This window comes from Formica exsecta, unplaced genomic scaffold (assembly GCF_003651465.1).
Source record: "Formica exsecta isolate Colony F162 unplaced genomic scaffold, ASM365146v1 scaffold826, whole genome shotgun sequence".
Lineage (NCBI taxonomy): Eukaryota > Metazoa > Arthropoda > Insecta > Hymenoptera > Formicidae > Formica > Formica exsecta.
Genome location: NW_021853596.1, coordinates 864,255 through 887,325, shown reverse-complemented (window position 1 = coordinate 887,325; position 23,071 = coordinate 864,255). Strand labels below are relative to the sequence as shown.

Below are 23,071 nucleotides of genomic sequence, written 5' to 3'. Positions count from 1 at the left end.
AAGATCGTAAGATAATAATTTCGCTCTGGATGCCGGCGTCAAACTTGAACTCGAGTTTAAATCAGAATGGGATCAGTCTTCTTTCAACGTAGATGGCCGTGCGGTTTTGCGCCCGAGTCCGGATTCGAACTTACTTAGTTTAAATTTTAAGTAAATTCGCCGCGAGACTAAGCATTACAGGCGCTTTAAGCATCTCTATAACGATAGAATCTTTGAATGAAATCCGAAATCCAATAACGTCGCCCGATACTTTCACTCTCGCACGATCGTGGGAAACTATTAGGCATTTGATCTCGTCCATGACAACTTTTCCCGACACGCGGGATTCTTCAAGTCACCCCTATCTCATTCCTTAATTGGTCAAGGAATTTAATTGCATAAAGAATGGAGTCGAGAAGAAGAAAGAACAATAAATAAATGATTGCATATATTGTAGAATATAAAAAAAATTATTTTAATTAAATCATGTTTTTTTTTTTATTAAGCAAAAATAAGAGGCAAATCTGATTTCGCGATCCAATACGAGACCTCAAACATTATAAAGAATAATTTCAAGCTCGACGTTAGAGAGCCGTTTTATATTTTTCTTTAAGATTGCGATATCTCGATTTAGCCAGATCTTTTGAGTCGACGTGAGAACAAAGATCAATTTGGGATAAAGAAATGATACAGAACAGTCCGACGATTCGGTTTTCACGACGACAATCTTGCCTGTATCGCGACGCTACTTACGCAAGTCAAGTCCCTCCTCCGCTTTTATGAAGCACTTACATTTACGAGCATTGCTTTGTGTCGCTCGCTGGTAATAAAATAAATTATTCATCATCGCGCGCTTACACAGCCCCCATTCTACCGATAATGCCGATAAACGTTTGCAGAGCGAGTTTTACGCGATGGAAGAAGTTCGTTAATGCATCGCCATGTTTCCGGTTCTAGTCCGTAAGCGAGAAGAAATCGCGCACTCAACAATCAGTCAACTTACAATTATTATTTCGATAATTCTCTCTTCTCCTTCGCCAAACAATGTTAATGGTCTGGCTTGTTCCAATCGACTAACTTTTTGTGTTTTTTTTTCCCTGTGCGAATCAGCACATTCGAAGAATTCGAGATCACGCTGTAATTGGCTCAGATTGTTAGCAATAACAATCTTCCGAGTTGCTAAATATTCTTTCGTTTTTCCATTCGTTATAAAGCACGTGTATTGATTTATATCTATATTAATATCTGCGCAAAAAATATTCTCGATTAAACTGTACGCTTAGTATTCCACATGTATTGCACAATATTGATCATTCGTATTGAGTATAAACAGATATTGCGTCTGCTTTTTTATGCTATATGTTTTTGTACAGAATCGAGGAAAAATATAGAAATATTTGTGCTCTTATTTGTTCAAAATTTGTCGATAAAGTGAATATTTCACGTAACAATATTGAGATATATTTCAATATAAATATACATTCAGAGACAGTCAAATGTAAAGAAACACGATTTGACGTTTTACATAAAAAAATACATTTTTAAAAGAAAAAAAACCATCTATCTATCTATAAAAAAACGATTGATGAATTTATCAATAATTTACAACAAAGAGATTGTGATAAAAAAACCTACTTTGCTGACAATTAATCGAGAAAAAGTCTACTTACATTTTTACATTATTTTGTATATTATTTGGCGAACTGATTAAAAAGTGCAGATATGTAATATAATATAATTATATCTTTTATTTAATTTCGAATAGATTTTATCAGTATTTGTCTTTCGATTATTACGTATAATTATTAAGTCTAATTTGGTTATAATTTGAGTATTAATCATATATTACAGATACTTAATGTCAAAGGCCATAAAATATTATTCGATGAAAACTTATCGACAATTCTTTGATTCGAGGATCATGTTGAAAGAAAAACGTGCGTACTTACCGAAATAATCACGGAGAAGGAGTTCTCAATAAGCTCCCTCGTTCATAACTTGCTCATTCAATGTCAAAATAATAGCGGTTACTGTCATTCTCTAGCAAGGCCGTTCTATTGGCCATCGCGAACTAAATTTCCGATAATTGCTTTCCGCGCGTTTAAAATGATAATTAAATTTCCGGCTGCGTACCTGCGGCATACCGCTGCGGTGGAGAAACGACCTTCTAAAAGCATCGCAGTAAGAGAAGTGCTCTCTTGTGTATCTAGTTAAAAATATAAAAGAAAAAAAAAAGTTATTTTTGTTTGAATAAGCAATGCAAATTTCAGAATTAGATTCATAATAGAAGCGGATACTATCTTCTCCGATTGTTGAGCCGACATATTTATGGAGATGCGTTTGAGATGCATTTGAAAAATCGCGCACTTGTTGCGATTTCTTTTAAGCATGTATAATATAAATTCTTTAAACCAGAAATAACGAAAAAAATATATTAAACTATTTTTTTGTTCACAGGCAAATTTTACTTGAAACAAAAATATTTTACTCGCAGAGAACGAGAAGAGAAAAGCACAAGAGCGTAAATAATTGGCTTAAGATAAAAGAAAAATAGTGTTCTTATCTAAAGCGAAAATCTTTTTTTGCACAAAATTATTATTTTGCTCTCCCTCTCCCGCTCTACTCTAAACAAAACAATTGATTTATTATATTATTCTTTTTGTATTGAGTGATGTTATTCTTCAATTTGCATGTGAGAGAGACATTCCAAGAAAAAAAATTTCAATATTAGGCATTTATACATTTCTGTATATCTTCTATAGACATGGAATATGCTTCGCGCGGTTTGTCAATAAAAAATTCAATTCATTCGTTTGTCGATTACTCGCGTGGTGTCGGATGATGTCGTTCTTTGATTTACTTTCATTATTAAGTTTCGATAACGTTCACTTTTACGCCTTCGACGAACGATCTATTTAACTTACCGTCCTTCAAGTCCGTAGGAAAGTTTTATTACCAGAGACAGAGAGAGAGAGAGAGAGAGAGAGAAAAAGAGAGAGAACGAGTTGGGGAAAACGTGGTAATCGAGTTTTCGTTGAACGTCAGTTAGATTCATGCATGAATAACGTGGCGTTAACATACGAAGCAATTAGTAGCGTATAATGCATTTTGTCGAATTGTTTGAAACACTCGAAATAATCCACTGTTAGATTCGCTGCGCGAAACATGAGCCACAAATACAATAAGCAGATTAAACAAAACGAAAATTGGATAGTTACATGAAAATATTAGTGGGATAATCTTTTGAATAATATAACAATATATAATTGCTTCTATTATTTTAAAGATCTCTTAGTTATAAATGCAAATTACGTCATGAGATATTGCTAAATATAAAACATTTCGTAGGAATATTTGTAAAAAGGTCTTGTCAAGACATTTATATATGTGTAAAAATTATACATAATAAGATTTTAGTAATTTTAATATTTTTTTTTGCAAAAACTTTTAAAATAATTCTCTAATAATCAAAACCTTATCTCTTTGGGTATATAAAAAAGGGGGATATTAATTTCGAGATAGAGTTTTAATTCATGTATATTTTTATTAAAACGTTAAGAAACATATGTTCGGATAAGTTAAAAATTAAGTTATTTGAGAAATCTTTCTAAAGAAATTACTAAAAAATTGAAATATGAAATAAATTTTTTTGTTCAAAAATGTTTATTTTTTAAACGCTTTGCTTTTAAGAATTGCTTAAGTACAAGTCGTCTATAATTAAGTTGTTTGTATAATTTATGATCTAAAGTAATATTATATCTTATGTTAAAGAAGACGATTTTATAAAGACAATTAATATCCATTGCTATTAAATCTTATTAATATTTTAATCTCATAAATTAAACTGATTGAAAAGATTATAATAGAGATAATATAATAGTCTCATATCGTAAAAGATAAATCTCTTTTTCTCCGTCTTTTTTCTCTTTAATTTTCCATTTCTAAAGTCTTTTTTTTATTTTGCATATATAAATATTCGCGCACATCTCTTTAAAATTCGACTAAATTACAGATTAAACTATTTGAATAATTTTTGAATTGAAGAGAAAAGGACATACATATGTAATATTTTGATACGTTGTCGGAACTTTCGTTTTTCAAATTTGAACTTTACTAAATTGCTATTAAATCTTAATAATAATTTTGATTTCGTGACTTGGAATGAGAGAACTATAATAGTCTCATATTGTAGAAAATGAATCTCTTTTCTTTCTTTATTTTCATTTCCAAATTCTGTTTTTTATTTTCTCCACGTACGTCTTAAAATTCTTGTATCGATTAAATTTTAGATCAATTTATTTGAATAATAATTTGGAAAAATTTAAAAATTAAAGAGAGGAAGGATATAAATCTCTTTCTTTTCTACTTTTATTTTCATTTCTACATTCAATTTTTTATTTTCTTCTCATATGTCTCCTTAAAATTTTTGTCGATTAAATTTCAGATTAATCTACTTGAATAATAACTTGGAACAATTTAAGAATTGAAGACAGAGAAAGGGGAACGAGTATATAATATCGCCATACAATATCATTAATAATATTCGTCGGAATATTTTCGCTCGCCGGATTGGAACCTTACGTAATCACGCGCACAAATTCGTACGTCCCGCCACGGACACGCGGTTCGGGGCGAGTTGCGCGCGCAGGCGGGGAACACAGGAGGCGCCACTTGCGGGCGACGTCGTCGGAAAGCGACGCACGTAGCGCCGCGCATCGTCGGAAGCGGAGTTGGCGGTCTCACGGCCGTGGCAGAGAGAACGAGGATCGCGTTCCGCCGAGGTGGTGCAGTTTCGCAAAGTGTCGCGTAGTGTAGTGTTTTACTTCCTTCTCTTCTCGCCACCCCTCTCCCGCCCTCAACCCCTGCGTGTCGAGTGCAGTGTGCATCGATGAGGCCGCCTGTACCTCCCCCCTGATGAACTGAGTAGTGTGCATTTAGGTAAATCGTTTTACATGTACATACATACATACATATATATATATACACACACGCGAAATAATTTCCCGTCTACGCGACCGCACCCCGTCGTCGTCGCGACGATCGAAGAGCAACGCGACGAAGATGAACGCGAGGACCCGGAATTCCGCGCGCCATCGTTACGTCGCGGATACACCGGTCGGCGTGTTCCCGACGCCCGTATATCAGCCGCGCCGAACGCGTTTCCTTCCGCCAAATTGAATTCGGGAACTTGGCGAGCGGTTAGCGCGGAGCGGTCCGCGTGTGCCTTTAAAAAAAAAAAAAATAAAAAAAAAAAAAAAAAAAAAAAAAAAAAAAAGGGAAAGAAAAAAAATATGAGAAAAACGGATCATGCGAGCTACTCGTCGCGTTTGAGAGAAATTCCAAAGAAAAAAAAAAAAAATAAATGTGCGCTCCTCCATTTTTCTATCTTTTATTCTCGCATGGCGTCGTCGCGGATTAAAGCGACGCTTCACCGGCTCCACGCGCTCGAACAGTGAACGTTCTTCTCTCGTTACATCGATTCGTGCCAGTGAGTATCGACGCGAAGTAGCTCCGTCTCGTGCTCCCGTACGTGTCCGATAGCGACATGGTTCTCGTGATAATCGTGGTTTTAGGGCGCTCCTAACTCTCGGGAGCGAGTCGATACGAGAGGCGACCGAGCGGGCGCCGCCAGATCGAACGAACGATCGATGGAGAAAATCTACTTGCGACTCGCAATCCCGGATTTTTGGATTTTCATCGCCGACCGCCGTTTATTCTCTATCGGCTCTGCGGGGGAAACGCAGTTACCTAGCTTTAACCAGCATCCGCCGAAACGATAATTTCAGCTAACCTTCACGTAACCGGTATCCGAGCTGGGTTACATGTCGATGATCCGATTCAAAAATTATTAGTCCACCTGCGATTAAATATCTCGTTTCTTGTGTGATTCTCCTCGTTAAATTAATTCCGAAACGCATCGTGGTTCTTCCCTTAGAGAGAGAGAGAGAGGGAGAGTTCCAGCGAGCCTTGTGTCGCAAACAGCCTCCGATAAGGCAGGCGTTATCGAGAAGAGAAAGAGAGAAGAAAAGATCGCCGTTTCTTTTCTACCGCGACTGTACCGGCGCTTCTGGTCGCGCGCGCGAGACGACCAACGACGGACTCGCATGCATCTGCTGCGTGTGTGCCTCCTTCCGCGCGCGCTCGATACGCGCCGCATGTTCCTCGGCGTCGGCGAACAATGCCGTTTTCTCGCCCGTTACCCGGTACGTTCGGGGAAAAAAAAAAAAAAAAAAAAAAAAAAAAAATCGCGAAAGACGTTGCGCGCGCGTTTCTCGTCGAAATATCTCCGAATCCCGCTTTGCGAGTGCGATGACACCGTCGCGGACGTATCGAAAATCGGCGATGTCTCACCGACATTCTTTACGATCGTGGAATTAACTTTGGATAAAGAGTTTATTATCGCTCTTGCGGATCTTTTACGTGATCTCCCGTCTTGGTGGATCGAATATTCTTTAAGTGTGAGACACGCGTATATGTCTAAATTACGTAAATTACGATGACGCACGTGTTCGGGGAGAACAGAAAATGTGATGCTTCGGGTTTCAAACGCGCGACGTGTACGTCTTTGAAAAATATTAGGAGCGAAGGGAATATATTGCGAGAAATATCTCTTTTGTTTGTTTACGTTGTCTATTTGGCAGAAATGTTTCATTTTCTCACGAGAAAAAGCTTTTTTTTTTTTTTATTATATTTTCAGATATACGATATTGGAGCTATTTCGTGTGAAAATTCCATCTGCGCATTTGAAGAAAATTAATCGCGTTTATATCTGTTTACGCTGACAATCGGACGATCGAAGATTCGAATTTTATTATATATAATCGTTTGTGTTTCGGCTGTTGAATCTTGTATAAAGGGAAGGCCCACGGTATTTGATAACGCGATTCATTTTCATGAAAATGTCGCGAGGAAAGTTTTAATGAAAATCCTTCGAATTTCGCGTCACGTCGATCGACAATACGGTAGATTCTCGGTGAATTATTTTCATGGACTTTAATTTCGTCGTCTTGATCTCTCTTCGCAGGTTTAATCGTCCGTTTACAATCGGCCTCGTGTAATATAAATTGAGAGTTTACTTGATTTTATTCCAGACCAGATATTAATTTTATTTCGACGAAATAAAGCGGTATATTAGTTCAGAATATTCAGAGAGGAAGATTGAATAAAAGGAAAAACGTTGATATCGCGGAATTTGACCGAATGCATCCGTTTAATTGATATTGAATTTAATTCGAATTTAAATCGCTCGTCTTTTCGGAATCGTATCGTTCGGTCGGGAAAATTTCACGTCCGTCGATTGAAATCTCGTATATTAGTGTTGGCAAGTGTGAACGATTTTAGAGGGAGAGAGATATTAAAGATGCGAATTCGCTTCGTACATCGCTTCGACCGTCGGCTTCGGCAATTGTGCGTGCGTTGACCTGGGCACTTTATATCTCGCCTCGAGTCGCGGAGAAGTTTGAAACAAATAATCGAGAAGTGCTCGCGCGTTGTTAAACGTCCACTTATGTTAAACGCACGCATAACGGAACGCAGATTGCACTAAATTCCACAGTCCAATTGCATCGCGGAGAATTGCAGCAGAGCGAAACGACGGTAGTCCGCGTGGCCGATTCGAGAGATAGCGAGAGGCTATAATATACATACTCCGTTTCTCTCCTAAATGCTCTCACATTGACGCGCGCGATACAACGTTTCCCACAGCGCGCCCGCTCGCAACGCATTTAATTGCGATATAGTTGAGTGTGTAAATCGATACGCATATATTTTCTCGTATAAATTAAACGACAAATGAAAATTAGAAAGGGCGAAAGGAGCGATTAACGAACGATGTTAGTAACATATAATCAGATTTTAAGAAAAACGAAAACCACGCGAGACACATTTAATAAAATTAAAGAACTAAATTTTATAATTTAGATTTTGTTAATTTATATCTAGTGCCTTAGTTCTTTAATTTATTAAATGTGTCTCGCGCGTGATTCTTTTTTTTTTTTTTTTTCATGAATAATGCAATGTCATTTTTGCTATCCGTTTTTAAAGTAGCGTAAAAATTTATACAACGTTCGCGCGAATTCCACGCATATACGTCAGATGCACGTGTGACATTTGTACGTGTGTACAAGTACCCGCGTATTTTTTATGCCCTTCTAATTTCAATGGACACACGATGCGGCGCTTTTGACCTCTGACCTTTTCGCAAACGGCGATAATGCTCATTCATCGATTATAACAAATCGATGAACGCATCTCGTAAAAGCCTACCGATGAGATCGCTAGTTAATTTACGATTGCAATTTTGGATCGGAACGCCGATAAACACACGGACGTTCTGGATAGCGTTTCACTCTGCTCGCGCGTTATTTTTTTTTTTTTTTTTTTTTCATCTGTTTTTATGTTACTGACATCCGTTAATTGCTCCTTTTATCCTTTCTAATTTTTACTACCTTTCTATTACATATATTTAAACGACAAATATATGTCATTAATGTTTGCGTCAAGAAAATCCAGCGATAATTATAAATTTACAAAACTGATATAATCAAAATATAGATAAAGAGATACTGATATATATATATAGATAAAGAAATTAAAAGAGCTTCCTTTGCAATAAATTGGAGGATACACAGGATTGTAGTCCTAGAGGGAGGAGGGAGATAATTAAGTAAAATAAAATGCTGGAAATCTTGTTGCGGATGTAAAACTAATGTACGACAATCGCGAAGCTTAAAGCGGTAAAATTCGCTTAAAAAGTTGCGCTTTGCGGGCAAAGTGACCGTGTAAACTTTTGCACAAAGCTGTTCGCGAAACACGATAAACGTACTCCAGTCTAGAAAACACGTCATGTCTCCCCGCGACGTTAGTCTTTCCTTTATACCGTATATTATACACACAAGTCCGTCGTTCTGCAAACATTTGAGTCATGTGGAATCAATGCTTGCCAAGTTCAAGACCTATAGAATCTACGTTATACGTTCGTACGGTAGTATACCGTACTACATCGTAGAAATACTATCTAATCTTGACTAATATTGTCAAAAATTTCAAACAAATGTGTCCTTTAAACGCAGGTATAATACGTCGAGTCATTTTTAAGACAAGATCTGAAAATCTTAAAATTGAAAGTTGACAATTTTGGAAATTTTATATTTTTTCTTTTCATCGCAGACGCGTTTGATTTCTTTGTCGGAGATATGTAACGGAAAATTTTGACGCCAATAATTTTCTCCCCCCGCTCCCCCTCCCCCCTCCTCTCTCTCTCTCTCTCTCTTTCCGCGCGTGCGTGAGAGAAATAAAATGTGCATGACCAAGAAACGCGTTCTGTGCAGTTCCTAACGGATCCGAGAGAGCAAACCTGTCTCGTGCCGCGCTCGTTGGGGTCCCCCTCATTGAAGAGAAGGGGGATGTGGAAGAGGAGGGGAGAGGCGCGGTTATAGGCCTCCTTCCCTTAGAGAGGGAACGGAATATCTCGGGTGAACCTCTCTTCGGACCAGGTTTCCAGCAGCCTATCGATCGGCAGTGGCTGTAATTAACGTTATAGCCGACAGAAAAATAATACCGCGAGAGATAATATGCCGCATGATTACACCTATGATTAGAAAATAGGGAAAAAATTCTTTTACCACCTTTTCTTGTCACCTAATTCTATTACATTACAATATGATGTCTATGTGGAATGTATATATGTGGGAGGTCTCGAAATGTTCATGAAAAAAATTCTCTCGCTTTTCATATACGCAAATATATTTTCTTTAACTCGTAAACATTATTTCTGCGAAAAATCGCGGGCCCTTCTTTTCTTTGTGTCGGAAGGTAAATTTTATTTTCGCTTCGTCGTGCGAAAATATATCGCGCCAAGATGAAAATTGACCGTGAAACGAGATATTATTTACAGACTCCACCGGTTTCGAAATAAATAACAATCTTATTGTCTTCTCATCTTCATAAGCTGAATAATTTTTTTATTACATCGGTGAAACTTTTACGATAACAGCGAAAGGACGCTCGACATCTTCGGCCGCCGATTGCAATCTAACGATATCGAGTGCGACGCTCTAGCGTATATAACATGCGGATCAATTTTATATAGATTCATAGATCCAGGCGTGCGTTATAGTCTTATAATTTTCCAACAGACTAGCTCAAGTTTAATACAGCGATGTATCGCATTCCCGGAATCGCCGCGCCTCGTCGGCTGCTTGGCCGCGCGCTATTGTCATGCTAATTTTGCTCCGAGCAATTTATTTCTAAATTCAACGCTCTGATAAATAGATTCCGCGACGACGGCACAACTCACGCGTCATATAAAGTTCAAGTTTACAAATATTTTATCGGCTTTATTTTTCCTTTTTATTATCTTTTCAAAATACAAACGACGTTAATCGAGGTTTCCCCGACAAGATTACCCAAAGTTTCTTCCTTTCCCGTTCGAAAAATTGTGAAAGCACATTCTATGAAAAGATGAGGGAGAAAAAAAAAAGAAAAGATATTTATACGGATTGCGCGTAATCTGAATGTTTCTCTCTGATTTCAGTACAAGGACCGAGAATACCTGGGAACGCTTGAGAAGCACGTCCCCCGAGACTCCCCCGATCAAAATCACTCGCCTAACCTTTCCCCTGTCCTCCTCGCCCTCCTCCTTTCCCTCCGCAAGTACCGAGAAGATATCTCATCGAAACCGCAGGATCCGTAACCACGCGATGGACGGTATGGACAACAAGCCGGTGCTGAACGATGATCCATCGGTCACTCTGACCATTCGCCTGATTATGCAGGGCAAAGTAAGTTGTGTCGAATTACGGTCTATATCGGATACACTTTAATCGAGTTTAAACTTTTTCGATGGATCGGTCATCGAGTATTTTATAACTTTATTTTTACACTCGGTTCATACGATTTTTTCTATTCATCCAAGAACGTTTAGATTGAGTTTTCTATAAGAAATTATATATTAAATCTTGCGTGCGAGAAATAATTAACGTTTTTTAAATGACAGTTTTTGCAATCATCAGATGATTGAAATAATAAGTAAATTTATATACCGAAAAAAAAAAAAAATTGTTAACTTGACTAAATCCTTTCATTAATTTAAATTTTTTGAAATTTGAGTTTTCTATAAGAAATTATATATTAAATCTTGCGTGCGAGAAATAATTAACGTTTTTTAAATGACAGTTTTTGCAATCATCAGATGATTGAAATAATAAGTAAATTTATATACCGAAAAAAAAAAAAATTGTTAACTTGACTAAATCCATTCGATTAATTACAATTTTTGAAATTGAAATATCTAAGTATTTAAGTCAAATATACGTCATGCTAGATTTAATATGTTGTATTTGATTTAAATATATAAATATTTCAATTTAAAAAATGATAATTAGTTGAACGGATTTAATCAAGTTAACAATTTTTTTTTATATGTACGGCAGCCGTTGCCGTTTGAAATGATTACTCGCATGATACTCTGCGAAATTGGAGAAGTAGAAGTAATAAGATAATACATTATCGAGGGCGGAAATACGTGCATGTGTGTTCGAAATCTCGTCATATCAAACAGCCTCCCACAGAACATCAACTGATATCGCTTTTCCGAGGAGGAGGAGAAAGGGGGCGGCCACGCGCGTTTGTTGAAAATATAAATTTATATACGTTTATCGTGTCCTGAATACGATTTCTCCTGAAACGCATATCATTTTAGAAATGTCAAGCACGCATCGACCATTTTTTAGAGAGGATTCTAGAATTGTGTCGACACAAAATATTCGATACGTATCGATACGTTTCGAAATTACTGCTATCGACGCGATAATAAAAAATCTATATATATCTACCGTCACTTTAAACTATGCGATGACTTCGATCCGTCGCAATCTTTCGACGAGGAGACACAATAGCTCAGTTGGCGTGGTAATAACAAATCTCAGACACGGTCATTCGCGTTTCTCTCTTCTCTTCATGATTTACTACGTTCTCTTTTTGACAATTGCCATTGAATTATTTACGAGAGGTCGACTGCTTTCGGCACATTGTCTTAGAGTTCTGGCACGCAACGTGACTCTTTTATTGAAATAGAAAAGTTGGATTTACTTTACGCAGCCGTCATATTCGTACAAAATATTAGAACTTTCTTTTTCTCGATTATTTCACCGACTATGACTATGTTTACACGTCACCTCTAATCCGGTTTAATAACATTTGTAACTGGTTAAAGAACTTTTTAAAACTGATCAATCACAACTATTCCTCTGAAGAATGGAATGACTGTGATTGGCCAGTTTTAGAACTACGGATGTTATCGAACCCGATTAAAGATGACGTGTAAACGTAGTCGTTGACAATGTCAACTTCAATTTTAACGTGAAAAACGAAAATATGATTCTGAAATAAATATATTAGCGTGCTGTTTTGCGTTATTGTATATCAGGGTCGTCATTTTGTAGAAATAAGACTGCGACTAATCGCGTTTAAGGATTAAATAACCGGCATGGCCTGTGATATAATGCCAATGTCAAGGCAACTTAAAATCATTCGTCATAACGAGTTGCGCGATTCTTTTGCGTGGAGTAAAACGTCTCGTCGGTTCTTCGAGTAAAAACATTATTCTAAATTTTCTCATCGGAAATTTGCATCGTCGACTGCGCACGAGGCACACAATGCGTCTCGAAGAGTACGAGTGTTTGATGCGCTGCCAAGAATTTGCTGCTTCTCGCGTAAACCCTACGCTAGCCTCCGATGTACACAGTGTCGTATAACTGGCGAATTTTTTTCGCTGCAGAAAATTTGGCAGCGGACTATGCATTTGGCTAAATCTCGGAGTAAATTTCTGTCTAGGTTTATAAAAATTTGATAAAAAATTGACCCATTTATCGCAATTATTAGTATTTCGTGTTTAAACTATCAACATATTCAGTGTCTCATCAAATTTGTGTTACATTGAAGTGGATATTAGCCCGAAATTAGTTTTGTTATATCAAATTTGCGATGTAGAATTGGATTAAAGTCTTCCATTTTTTAAAAGCAATTTAAAAGCATTTTTGCTTTAATAAAATTGCGTATATGAATTTCTTTGAAAATGATCGAGAATTATCAATTATTTGGCGAAGAAGCATCGTCATTAAAATATATTTAAAAATCTATATGCGGATCTGTTCTTTTTTTATAATTTTATATCTTTTTTTTTATAATTTTATATTCTTTTGATTCTTATAAGAATATTTCAAGAGAAGTAAAAGAGAGAGGGAGAGCTCCTGCGGAATTCGAATTGGTGGATATATGGATTAAAAGAGAGGATAATCATTTAAAAAAATCATGTAGAAGAATGGAACGTAAAGGGCCATCGCACGATTGCACAAACCTTTTAATTCTACAATGGTAGAGAGAGAGAGCATTTGTGGTTATTGGCAAAAGTAATTTGCGATATGCGTTTTAACTCTCTCTCTTTCTCTATCTAGCAAGAAAGAAAGGGGCATTGTGGTTATCTCTGTCTGAGATATTACATCTTGAATCAAATTTAATTGTAACAATTTGTTATCCTACGACCTCTTAATCTTCAATATTGAAGACTGACAATAACTCTTCTTTTGTCTCGAAAATTTCGCGATTATAGTCAGATTAATAAATACATATTTCGTGATTAATTACGAATTCTACGAATGCATAAACATGGAAAATAATAAATATCCTAGTCTCTTTTCCTGCGGAAAAAATTGCTATCCGAGAGTGAAAGTCCCTCGTAACGTAATTCGATGCTATATACATATATCAGTGGTTACATCATTTATGCAAAATTATCGCGAAGCGGAATTTCTAGCGAAAAAATAGCTCCGGAGCTGGCCTTTTGCACGGGACAAGTGTCAAAGTTTATTTAGCCTGTGTCGGTACTCGTTCTACCCTCGTTCTAGGCACACGTCACTTACCACCGTTTCTGCTTGTAATTAATTATTGTGCACGAGGTGCAATATCGCTCGTCGTAGCACGAGTAATTAATGTCCGCCGTCTCGGTAATTAATCGCATTAGCTAGACGTCCGATGCCCCTTTCGACATACGGGATCTTTTCGTCCCGACGATAGTACGCTCTTGCCAAGTTGTACATTTCGCTATTAATGCTTTTTCTAATGTACAGCAGTTTCTTTAACAGCTCCACTTCGATTTTTGCCATTTTATATTTATGCGATTAAAATTTTTATATACGATATGTATATAATAAAATGGAGAGAGTGAGAGAGGGAGAGATGAAATTAGAATTTTTTAAAATTTATGAATTTTACAAGAAATAAAACCGTGTAAAACGCGAACAAAATTAATATTACAGAGTTCGTGCTAAAGTGCGATATAGAAATTATTGCATATTTCGGCACATTTGAACGATACTCGGTCACGCGAATAAGATTCGACCCTCTTTACTTTATCGATGCACGAGTCGCTCTTTTCAAGGGTTTTCCAACGCGCTGTCAAACATCTCAATCGTATCTGTCTCTCATGGATTCCTAAATGAATTCCTGTTCTCCACTATACGAGAAAATATTTTCCTCACAAATCTCGTTACACACACACACACACACACACAAAACCGTGTTTTTCTCGACGAGATGCTGCCAACGATGTCATGACGTATCCTTTCGCCGGCGTTTTTTTCTCGAGTTGTTTGTATTTAGTTACAGCGGGATGAAAATCAACTCACTTGAAAATCAACGATGAACACGAACGGGATTTTACTAATTACGTACATTTATCACGAACGCTGGATCATAAATAATAAGTAATCCAATTGAAAGATTACGCTGCTCATTTTTCGCGGATAAATTTTTTTCATATATGAATTTGAGAATATTGCTTATGTTTTACACGCTAAAGAGATTCACATCTGATTCTTTAATGCTTATTTATATATATCACGTTATCGTACATTTTTTATTTCCAGTTTTATAATTATATTGCTTTTTTCAAAATATTTTTAATCTATCTATGTATCTATAATAATTTCAATGCAATAGATCTCTCCTTAGACGCCGAGTGGAGAAGCGATCGTAAAGTGAAGATTGTGCATCTTCGGGTCATTGTTTTACAAACAATAATTCTAAACGCATGATTTTGCGATGACGTTTATTAGCGCTTTTTTACTCATTTCACCAATGCCGCGTATTGCAACACTCGTTTTGGAAGCTTTGCAAATCGGTAAACGGATAGTCGAGTAGCCTCTTTCGCGCGAAATAAATACGTCTGGCCGCATTTTTGGCCGGGATGGCATTATGTCTGCTACCTAGACTGTAGTCTTCTGGGACAGACTGGACACCGGCCAGGGCCGAAAGCCAATCTGCCGGTGCATCGCGAATTATCACGATTTCATTATCCCTCCGATATGGAACGGTATTTGTTCCGTAAACTCCATCTCGCGATACAGAGAGGATATATGCGTTTTCGTAAATTGATACATAAATAAACCAACCGTCAATTTTTATGAAGAAGTGGATAGATTCTTATTAATAACCCTTGCAAATTATTGCCGAGTTGAAACGAAAGATTACAATGGCCGTGTGATTCGAAAATTACAATCGTTTCTTTTTCGCACCGATTTCTCGATAGCGGAGAGAACTTTTACGAATATCATTGTACCAATTCCATTAGCTTCCATCGTTACGCGAGATTCGCAGTTATTGTTTCGTTTTGAACAATGTCATGGCCGTGTCTCTCCGATTTAGCGATACCGCTATGGCGTAAGTATTTGGCTCGAGTCCAGACTTGAGCTTATCTACCAGTAGCCAAACTTGTCCCAATATTTTCTTTTCGTCTCTCAACCACGTAGTATCGGTCTCTCCCTCGTTCAGCTTCACCGGTTGAATCCAGTTGTCGCGAGAGATGACGATTAATATCTTCGAATCGAGCGGAGGGACGCGGTTCTTCACCGTTTCTTCGTGGTATTTTCCTTTTGAGTTTTTGGACAAATTCCTGGACTCCAGCGAGATGTACTGGACCGCAGCCAGGGCCATCGTCCAACCGGTCCATACTTGCATACAAGCTCCCGAAAGTCCGTTAGTGATAAATGTATCGAAATGTAACGAAATCGTTATCGATAATTTCGCTCGCTATTTGTTGCTTATTTTGTATTTACGACGTTTCGTCTCGTTGGCGCCCTTCTTGAGTCGAAACATTATTTAATGTATTTAATGCAACGAATACAATGAATTTTTTAATTCTCTGTCACTATACTATTCGCTATTTTCCGCCTCTTTTACGACAATGCGGTATTTACAGAAGTAGGACGCAATATCGGAAAACTCTCTTTTAATCTTATCTCATAAAAGTAGGCTGTGCGCACTCAAAGTATTGACCGGTGGAACGTGGCTATACATAGCTCTTTTCTCTCTCTCTCTCTCTCTCTTTTTCTCTCTCAGTGGCAGCATCCGCGCGGAGGAGCCGCCACAATGTCCTGCCCGTTGGATTGATAATGTAGCCCGACGCGATCTGATCTCTCGAGGATTTGCAATCTCGCCGATTCGTCGGTGACCCTCGTGGCTGGCGCATCGCCAAACCTTCGTCTCGCTGTCTTCTTGTTCCGGCTATATTTGCCTCTCGGCGTTCATCTAATTCGTCGACGATGACGCTTGCCCGATCGCGGTAACCTCGTGCACGTCAATAGGAATTCGCGATTACCGTCATCGATTTACTCACGCTCGGTTCGAACGAACTCTATCGTAAACGTGTAAACCTGTAAACCTGATTAAGGTCGAGAGCATTCGCGAGATGTATTTGCGAGTTTGGGATTTTACTCTAGCGCGTGATTCGATCTTGAATTTGATAAAATGCGCCGAGATAACGTAAGATGAGTCTTTTCATATGCGATGAAACTTTGATACTTCCAATTGACTCTAGAGAACGATAAACTTAACGTGAGATATGTGAAACTCAACATCCAAAGTACGTTGGCATTTCGTCCGGGAGGCGTCGTCTAAGTTTAGATAGAGCGCAAGAATATACCTGCTATGCCGTTCTCTCGGTGGCCTAACAGTGACATTATCTTGAGGTCAGACAGTGTCAGGACAGACGCGAAGTCTAAGAGTGGACATCAGCTACTTATGTGTCCGATGCTAATCATAGACCTGTCGTGTCAATTTTATCATTCATCTTATATACGTCTCACAGTTATGTACTTGTACGCACTGATCGGTTGACAAAGACACCATCAGATTTAGTAGAATTAAACATTTGCTTTACTAATATAAGGAAAAATATTTTCTACGATTATCATTCACACACTATCGATCGATGACCAAAGTGTAATTATATTTATCAATTTACACGTTTACGATGGCGAATATAACAATTTTATACATTTTATAAGCTTATACTTCTTATTTTTATCTAACAGATCTAATAGATTTCGATCTAATAAATCCATGAACAATTTCTGCATTACTCAAAACATGATTAATGAAGCTTATCGAATTTAGTATAGAACGAAAAAGCAATGTACGAGAATGACACCAAAAACTAACATAATTTCTTATTTTATTACAGGAAGTTGGTAGCATTATCGGGAAAAAAGGAGAGATCGTCAAGAGGTTCCGCGAGGAGGCAAGTATCAATTACATTCTTGTTGTGCATGTGTCTTTTGACGAGAAAAAATAAGAGTCACGTGTATAATGCCATGTCAAAAGATAATACTCTGCACGAAAGCATGCAAATTATTATTCTAGCAGTCGGATTTTCAGATATTAAAGACAAATAAATTTGCACATCTCTCTCAAGTCTGTTTTCTGCTCATCTCTACACTAATTTAATCTCTTAAAATAATAGACATTGATTATCTATTGTAATATACGAAACCAAAAAGTAATTTATTTTATATATATGATCGATAATATTCTTTTTTCGATTCGCAGTCTGGCGCGAAAATCAACATCTCCGACGGTTCCTGCCCGGAGCGAATAGTGACCGTCACCGGGCCGACGAACTCGATCTTCAAGGCATTCACGCTGATATGCAAGAAGTTTGAGGAATGGTGTTCCCAATTCCACGACATGCAAGGTGGCGGTGCCGGCGGTGGCGGCGGTGTGTCGAGGCCACCAATCACGCTCAGACTGATCGTCCCCGCTTCGCAATGCGGTTCTTTGATCGGCAAGGGTGGTTCTAAGATCAAGGAGATTCGGGAGGTCACCGGTGCCTCCATCCAAGTCGCTTCCGAGATGCTGCCTAATTCGACGGAACGCGCAGTAACCATATCCGGTACCAGCGAGGCGATCACGCAGTGCATATATCATATCTGCTGCGTTATGCTAGAGGTACGTATACATAGCCCGACCATTCTAGTTTCGTCATAGTTCGTACTTTGGAATCAAATTGTTTTTATAAAAGTTACTTTCTGGAGCGACTAATAGTCAGAAATACTCCATATTTGTAGAATCATTCAGAGTGTCATTAATTCGAATATTCAAAATGTATCTATAAAATTCCTTACATGTTTATTAATGACAGATAGCAACTGCAATGGTATCAAGATTTGAATATATTTAGCATACTATAATCGATTCAACTTTGGACGTGCACGGGTTTGAATAATTTACAGTGTTGTGTCGAACTATGATGAACTAGATCAATCTAGTAAAGTCCAGGATAAGATAGTACTAGCATACAACAAATTTTTACTACATTTAAATTATTTACAAGCTTCTCGACTATGAAGCAACTTTTTGAACTTTTTCTGAACGCAAATTGATACATCATTCTGGACTTTAATACGGTAAAAGGGCCATTCTTTGTTAACGTTAGACGCCGTACCAAACCTGTAATGGCTCGATCGGTGTATTCGCACTCGTGCGTGTGTTTCTTTCTGTTTCAGTCCCCTCCTAAAGGTGCCACGATCCCTTATCGCCCCAAACCCCAAGTCGGTGGGCCAGTGATCCTGGCTGGTGGGCAAGCCTACACCATCCAGGGTAATTACGCGGTGCCCGCCCACTCGGACGTAAGTACAGTATTACCATTGCCCGCGCCCGCTGCCGGGCCCGCCCCGCCCTCGCTGAATACCCAAACTTTGGCGACCTCGCCCTTCGCGGCTCACCACCCCTCGTCCTCGGCCTTCGCCGCTTCTCACGGGCACCCGCTCCTATCCACGGCCCACCTTACAACCCCACATCATCCTCTCCATCCGAGCCCCTTACACGCCAGCGTGGCAGGCCTCGCCGACCCCCTGCTGAAGAGTGGACACTTGCAGGCAGCCCTCCCGCCCGCACACCTCGTGGCAGACGCCGTAAGTCTTTTGTTTTTCGTGATCCATCCTCACCCCATACCTTTTCTCGACCACACGATAACACCCCCTTCCCCCGGCTACCACTGCCATATCTCCCCGAATAATATATACATACGATGGATTTTTCCGTTGTCCACTTGTCCGAAGAAAATTGATACAACACCTCCTGTTCAGTGTCCCCTCACTGTACACGATCCTTGATGTATATCGAGACAAATTTCAGCTCGACGATGGCAGATGGTTTGAAATTGAAACGATTACGAAAAAAATCAGATGTTTCTGGGAAAAAGATACATCCTTCTCTTTAGCAAAGTATATCTAAAAACTTGATCGGCTTAATATCGAAACAATTAGTAATTTAAACAATCAATTGAAACGTTTAATATTTTATATCGCAGCTATACAAATTCATCATCTATTTTCAATATTTTATTTTAATATTTGTTGTTTCTTTTTTTTTCATAGGGTAGTTAAAAGAAATTACTCGTGCGGTGAAGCAACGCTCGTTCACGGCATTAGTAGAATTGCTTTGCGGTTAGCTTAGCAATTTCGAGATGAGAAATTTTAGATTTTATATTAACGAATGATCAACCGTGCAGTTACTCGTTTATTGTGACAGCGACTAAACAGCGGTTTAGATTATAGGCTGGCATCTTTAAAAAATTCAGAGTTGTTATTGTTTGTGATTGGTTGATGTTTATTTAATCCGCGTTTAAGTTTTTTTTCTTTTTCTCTGCAATATAATATCATTAAAGCAATGTGTATTAGATTGAACAATGTGAATAGTATATCGTACTGGCTATAATAGAAAATTTTCTGAGAATTGCACAAGTTCAAGTATTATTAAATCAAGATTAATACGAATTTTCAATTTGAAATTCAAACGGTTGAACGTTATTTCAGAAGATTATGTCGGAAGGAGACGATTTAAGTAAAGTATGCATAGTAATTTGCATTTATCCACCGCCTATTCACGATCGATATACATACATAATTTAACTTTCATATTCCACGTGGATTCAAAAATCAATCGCGCTAAGATGTTTCATCCTTTTTTTTCTACGTATTCTATATTATATATTTGCAGTGAATTCCCGATTGAGGAATCTTTGTGAGGAATCGCGAGACGATGTCGAGACGCATCAAAGTAACTCTTTGGCGAGTCCTCCTGGCATTTACGATTATTTCGCGTAGAGCACGAAACAATAAACAACGATGCGGTTACAATATATGGTTGACAGAATTTACGACCGACGTAACTCTAAATTTAAAATCGTTCCAATTTCTGCCGAATGCCGCGTGAAAGCTCATAATATATTTATATCTCACTATTGTCTAGAACCACACCTGGTCCCCTCCTTTTGAAGCTCTTTGCTATCCCTTGTGTTCCTTCCCGTTTCCGCGTATATGCATCAACATCTTGGCTTTCTGCTCGATACTCCTCCGTACGGTTCCGAGTTTCTTATCCAGGAATATTTGTATCGAAACATCTTGCAAGTTGTTGTCAACTGCGAGAAGAACGATAGAGGATCCTGTCGTACAATTAGCTCGGACCGTATATACCTTCAAACATTTTCTAATCGCGTGACTTCGACTGCGCGAAAACATCTGATTAAACATCGCGGAATTAGATAAAGCACACGTGCTGTAATTATATTTAATAGCGAGTCTCTCAATGTGTGTATTTTTTTTTTTTTTTTCTGTCAAGAATTGCTTTGCCATCCGGCCACTTTGAAAAGATTTCTCTTGTCAAAAATATAGCAGTGGATTTGCGATCTTTTTTAATTAATCAATGTTTCTCTGCGAATGTCACATTTCGGTGATCGCGAAAAGCTGATCTCTCTTTCGCATTCTCGAAAAAAAATGTCTTTCGATAATTTTACGATTTCAACGAAGTCGCGCGAAAAGTTTGCCAGCTTTGCTTTTCATGTGATCCGCACGTGTCGTTACGTGCATGCTTTTTTCTCTCTTTCTGAATTATCTTTTTCTTTCTTTCTAAGTTTTAAACGTTTACCGAGAGACGCTTCTAACAAGTTCGATCCGAGCCTGCGTACACGTATCTCTTCCCATAATATGCTTGCGGTTTTGGGTAGTGGATTGATCACCTTAAAATTTGCTTATCGTATTTTTCACAAGTGCATAAAGAAATTCAACGATGCATGCCATGGAGTGCGTTTGCACGACACGATATAAACTCTGATACCATGTTGAACGCAGAGAGAATTTTTAGCGTTCCGTATCCCGATCGATGTCTCACTTATCATTATGGAGATTTATCTGGCAATTGACTTTAGCATGCCGTATTTACATTTAATTTTAATGAATAGTTAGAACTTAATAACAATATGAATTTTATTGATTTTTGTTGATTCTCAATATATATATATATATATTTATAATTTTATCTAGACTAATTTTGGATTCTAGAAATTAATTTTTTATCTATCTCATTTTAATATTAGCAATTAATCAGTTGTCGTGTTTTTTTTTATTGGCATATATATGATATATTGCGATTTCAAATCTATTAATTTGCAACTTGGTATCTGGAAGTTTTCGTCGTGCATTTAAACGTTGCATTTACACCGTTCCACTGATGATCGTATTGACTGTTTCATTCTTTTATATATTATAGGACTTACGTATACTTTTAGATGAGAAAAAAATACAGGATATGCATCCTAGAGTTAATCGATCTCTATCGTTTGTATCTGATACAGATTGATTGCATCGAGCAAATGCAGTAATCTGGCTTTGTTGTTGATACGATCATCGTCTGAGAGCGGCAGAAGCGCTCTCGGGAGGAATTTTTGAAGGCAAAATATACAGATTTGGTCCGAGTCTCGCGCGTCAAACGATCGAGTCTGCTTAGCATGAATGCTTGCTCACGAATCGCACAATAGATTCGTCATGGCTTGTCGTTGGATTCGGTCAGAGAGAGAGAGAGAGAGAGAGACATATACAGAAGGTCCCAAGTTATCGCTACAGGTCTCGACGAATGGTTCGAATGATCGATGAGGAGGCCAAATCGATATCTCGTCAAATAAGTCGACATTATAATTTCGAGCCATCAGTGATGGTGCTCTGAAAAATCCACTCGTCCGGCCGATCGATCGGCAGAAACGCCATGAAACGTCAACTTGATAAAAAATGCCCGTACGATCAATTCGACCGAGAAAAGGAACGACAGGAGACTTTATTCAGTTTTCGAATATACTTGTGCTGTATTTTTTCAGTTATAAGTTCTTTTCTGCTATATTAGTCACTCAAAAAAGTGGTATTGCAACTACAGCAAAAATTTTCTGGGTGCGCAAAATTAAAACTGAGGTACATAAATGATTAGCAAATACTGTGATATCGCATATGATTCGCATTTAATCAATCTAAGTGACAGAGACAGAATTTATATCTGAACTGTTTGTGAAATTTAGAAAGAATGTTTTTCTGTGGCGCCTATCCATGTTAAGGCCAATCATACTTGTTATAAAGTTTGGCTGTGGTACACAGAAAAGATTAGCGGCAAGAAACAAATGAATATATAATCCTCACATCTAACATATTTGTATAACGCGCCCAATCTATCTAGCTCTTTTAAACAATTTCTCTCAATTTTTCGATGCTGCAGTTATAATTGGCAGTTATATTTCTCACAAAGATCGTTCTAGCTGTAGTATCGAAACTCATATTTATCCAATGCAGTGATTAACATTTGGCAATGGGACCTAAATTTTCTAGAAGATATTATTAGAATGTTGCTGCTATAAATTCTATATGTAACAGACAATATTCTAACAGATACAAAAAATAGCGATAAATTTTTGTTGCGACACCTAGAAATCTACCTA

The 23,071-nt window shown here is 37.8% G+C and overlaps 1 protein-coding gene across 5 annotated transcripts in view; it reads left to right on the top strand.

Annotated features, from left to right (window-relative positions):
* LOC115244591 (poly(rC)-binding protein 3) overlaps nucleotides 1–23,071 on the top strand; it is a 105,363-nt gene that overhangs the window by 65,251 nt on the left and 17,041 nt on the right. The window contains exons 1-5 of one of the 5 annotated variants that reach the window (XM_029822366.1): nucleotides 4,676–4,917; nucleotides 10,514–10,760; nucleotides 17,498–17,554; nucleotides 17,863–18,261; nucleotides 18,819–19,226. In XM_029822366.1, the coding sequence (XP_029678226.1) occupies nucleotides 10,680–10,760; nucleotides 17,498–17,554; nucleotides 17,863–18,261; nucleotides 18,819–19,226 (945 nt within the window). In that variant the 5' untranslated portion in view covers nucleotides 4,676–4,917; nucleotides 10,514–10,679. Of the gene's footprint in view, nucleotides 1–4,675; nucleotides 4,918–5,323; nucleotides 5,468–10,513; nucleotides 10,761–17,497; nucleotides 17,555–17,862; nucleotides 18,262–18,818; nucleotides 19,227–23,071 lie in introns of those variants that run through there. The other 4 variants (XM_029822369.1, XM_029822370.1, XM_029822368.1 and 1 more) reach the window with 4 other exon arrangements.